This window comes from Arachis ipaensis, chromosome B02 (genome assembly GCF_000816755.2).
Source record: "Arachis ipaensis cultivar K30076 chromosome B02, Araip1.1, whole genome shotgun sequence".
Lineage (NCBI taxonomy): Eukaryota > Viridiplantae > Streptophyta > Magnoliopsida > Fabales > Fabaceae > Arachis > Arachis ipaensis.
This window is the reverse complement of record NC_029786.2, coordinates 85,482,122-85,485,239: the sequence shown is the minus strand read 5'-3', so window position 1 is coordinate 85,485,239 and position 3,118 is coordinate 85,482,122. Positions and strand designations below refer to the sequence as shown.

General features: G+C 32.3%; 1 protein-coding gene across 1 annotated transcript in view; it reads left to right on the top strand.

Annotated features, from left to right (window-relative positions):
• The window catches only part of LOC107625578 (expansin-A4), a 3,167-nt gene continuing 996 nt past the window's right edge, over positions 948-3,118 (top strand). The window contains exons 1-2 of the mRNA XM_016328253.2: positions 948-1,194; positions 1,503-1,821. Coding sequence (XP_016183739.1) covers positions 1,041-1,194; positions 1,503-1,821 — 473 coding nt within the window. The 5' untranslated portion in view covers positions 948-1,040. The remainder of the gene's footprint in view (positions 1,195-1,502; positions 1,822-3,118) is intronic.

Sequence of the window (3,118 nt, the reverse complement as noted above, 5' to 3'; positions counted from 1 at the left end):
TTTTTTGTCAAGAATTTATTTTTACTAATTTATTCACTATTAATTATCGAAGACAAACTCCATATCAAGTCACAAACCCCAGTTAAAAAAACCTACTTCCTTTGTTATTAATTAATTATTTAGTTATCATAGTTATAACAAATTTTATTCAAATATTGAAAAATTATCTAAGAATTTAATTGGTTTTATTTTTATTTCTTATTTTGATTTTCAACTTTTTCTATTTTTATAGTTTGATAAAAAATAAAAATAATGAAAACAATAAAATCTTGCTTTCTTTGTTTAAAATTTTTCTTTTACAGTTTTAAAAACAAGAAATTAAAAAAGAAAAAAAAACGAAAATTAATTATGTCCTAAAATCCACACATGAAAAATTAATGAGGGTTGGCTAACTGATTTTTATGTTAAATTTATGTTAATAACATCTGTTAATATAAAAAGTTTATGTTGAAAACCTAAACCTTTTAGTTTTTAAAATATATATTGTACAAAAAATTATATAAAATCTAAAAGTGTGTCAAAATAAGTAATTTCATGAGCAAAATTCTTAATTTAAAATAGAGGAATTAATGTTAATAATGTCCGTAATTTTTTAAAATAAAAAATACAAAAAAATAAAAAATGTAAATCAAACGCATTTGTAATTTTTTAAAATAAATATATATAAAAAAATCAAGGTACTCAGGAAAAAATATATATACATATGAAGGAAATAAATTCTTTGGGAGATAGCTGCCTTTTTCAGTTTCTCTGTCCATGTGATGTTTCGTGTTCGTTAGAGATTAAGAATTATTGATAATAAATAAATAAAATAGAGAGAGAAAAGAAGTTAATGAGAAAGAAAGAGAGAGAATAAATAGGTGCATTAATTACATGGTAATTATTTTACAGACTATTGAAGATTCCCCTCCACTCCTTAGTCTCCCTCGCTCGCTCCATAAGTACCCCCCCTCACCTCACTCACTCCCCATTCGCCCCAACCCCCTAATTACCTCCAAACATAACCAAAACCTCTCTCTCTCTCTCTATCTCTCTCTCCAATGGCTAGAATGGGAACCACTCTTCTCTACATTGCAACACTGGTCTCTGTTTTTGCTGCAGCCACTGCCAGAATCCCCGGAGTTTACACTGCAGGTTCCTGGCAGGGTGCTCACGCCACTTTCTACGGTGGAAATGATGCATCTGGAACAATGGGTATCACCTCTTCACCATTTCTTCTCATTTTCCAAAACGTCTTAAACAAAACCCTCTAATTTGCCTTATCTTTATCCCCCAAAATGTTGCTTCACTTAATTATTTTTTTTATTTACGTTTTAGTCACTAGCCGCGTTTCAGCTAACACCTTCTCTTCCAAATCCATCAATGCTTTTACTAACATGTACCTAACTTCTTAGTAGGTTGTCACACATTTATTACCCCTGTCACACATTATTTTTTAAGCAAAATATAACACCCTTTGAAATATAAATTGAGTGGGGGCATTTTTGTAATTTGGTTACCAGGCGGTGCATGTGGGTACGGGAACCTATACAGCCAAGGGTACGGCGTGAACACGGCGGCGCTGAGCACAGCTCTGTTCAACAACGGGCTGAGCTGCGGGGCATGCTTCGAGATCAAGTGCGACCAGGACCCGCGGTGGTGCAACCCCGGCAGCCCCTCTATCGTGGTAACCGCCACCAACTTCTGCCCACCGAATTTTGCCCAACCCAGCGATAACGGCGGTTGGTGTAACCCCCCAAGGGAACACTTCGACCTCGCTATGCCAATGTTCCTCAAGATCGCTCAGTACCGCGCTGGAATTGTACCCGTCAGCTACCGCCGGTGAGTTCCCAAACCCCCTCATTTCATATGTCCTTTTTGTCCTTCTGCTTCAAATATCTCTTAGACTCTTACTTGAGGGTAAAAAAGTCATTTACATTACTTTCTTTCTTTTTAGTCTAAAGTTTCAGCTTTTATACACCAACAATCTTTGTTTTAGAGTTTTGTTAAGAAAATTTAATAAAATATTTTCTTTCTGAAGAAAAAAGGTTGAAAATAAAATCTTTTTGTTTTATAGAATTTATGCAAGATGTTAGGTTGCATAAATTGATGTGTTATAACATGTTTTAGCGTTTGTTTAATTTTTTTATGGTTTGTGAAATTTGTTAAAATAATTTAACTGGACGTGATCTGTTTTTATTATGCTTTAGCTTCTAAAAAAGAAACTTGTAGAATGTAGAGTATATTACACTATATAACTAGTTGGAATTATTTTATGCTTTTGTTTTCTAGTTTTTGTCTTTTAATTAGAGTGGGTTAATATTTTGTCATTTAAAACTAGAAAAATTAAAATGAACTAGAATTACACTATTAATAGAAATTAAATGCACTTGAGATATACTACCATTTCCTTTTCCTTTAGTGTAGTTTCGTTAAGAGTGAATTGTCTGCTACTCATTTATAGAAAAATCCTGAAAATACTATTTAGCTTTCAAGAGTTTTTGGCGTTTTTATTATAATTTCCAAAACGGGATTTCCCAATTGCCTTGCTCTTTATACAGTACTATCAATTACCAACCAGAAATTGCAGAAGATGGGGGTTGAAAATCTTGCTTTATTAAGTCGATTGTTTTCTTCTGTGTTCTTTCTGATTTTCTTGGGAAACAAACAAAAGAACGACTACCAGAATCTCCCCTCCTCAGCAGTTTCGTCCATTTGCCCCGAAACCGAATAAAAGAAAGCCCCATTGGCATTGCATAATTCTGGGAGCTTTCTTTTCAATTTCAATTTTAATTATTCTTTTGGAACTGTCCTTTGTTAGTATTGATTATTGAATAATAAAATTCAAGTGCTCAAAGATAATCCAAAAAAGTTTTTAGCCATGTAATGTAAGTATGTAACCCAATAGGCCATTATTTACCTTCCGTGTAAATGCGTAATTACTAAAATAACCTCGCACATTAAACAAAATCCTTATTACTACATTCCTTAATCCCTGATAGATTAACCTGGAAATTACCAAAGAAAAAATCCCAGTCAAAGCTTGAAGTTTCGATGATTTGATTGATACTACTATTTGTTTATTTTTATTTTTTCTATTTTCAATTTTTATACTAAATCATAAGCAAAAAATGTTAAG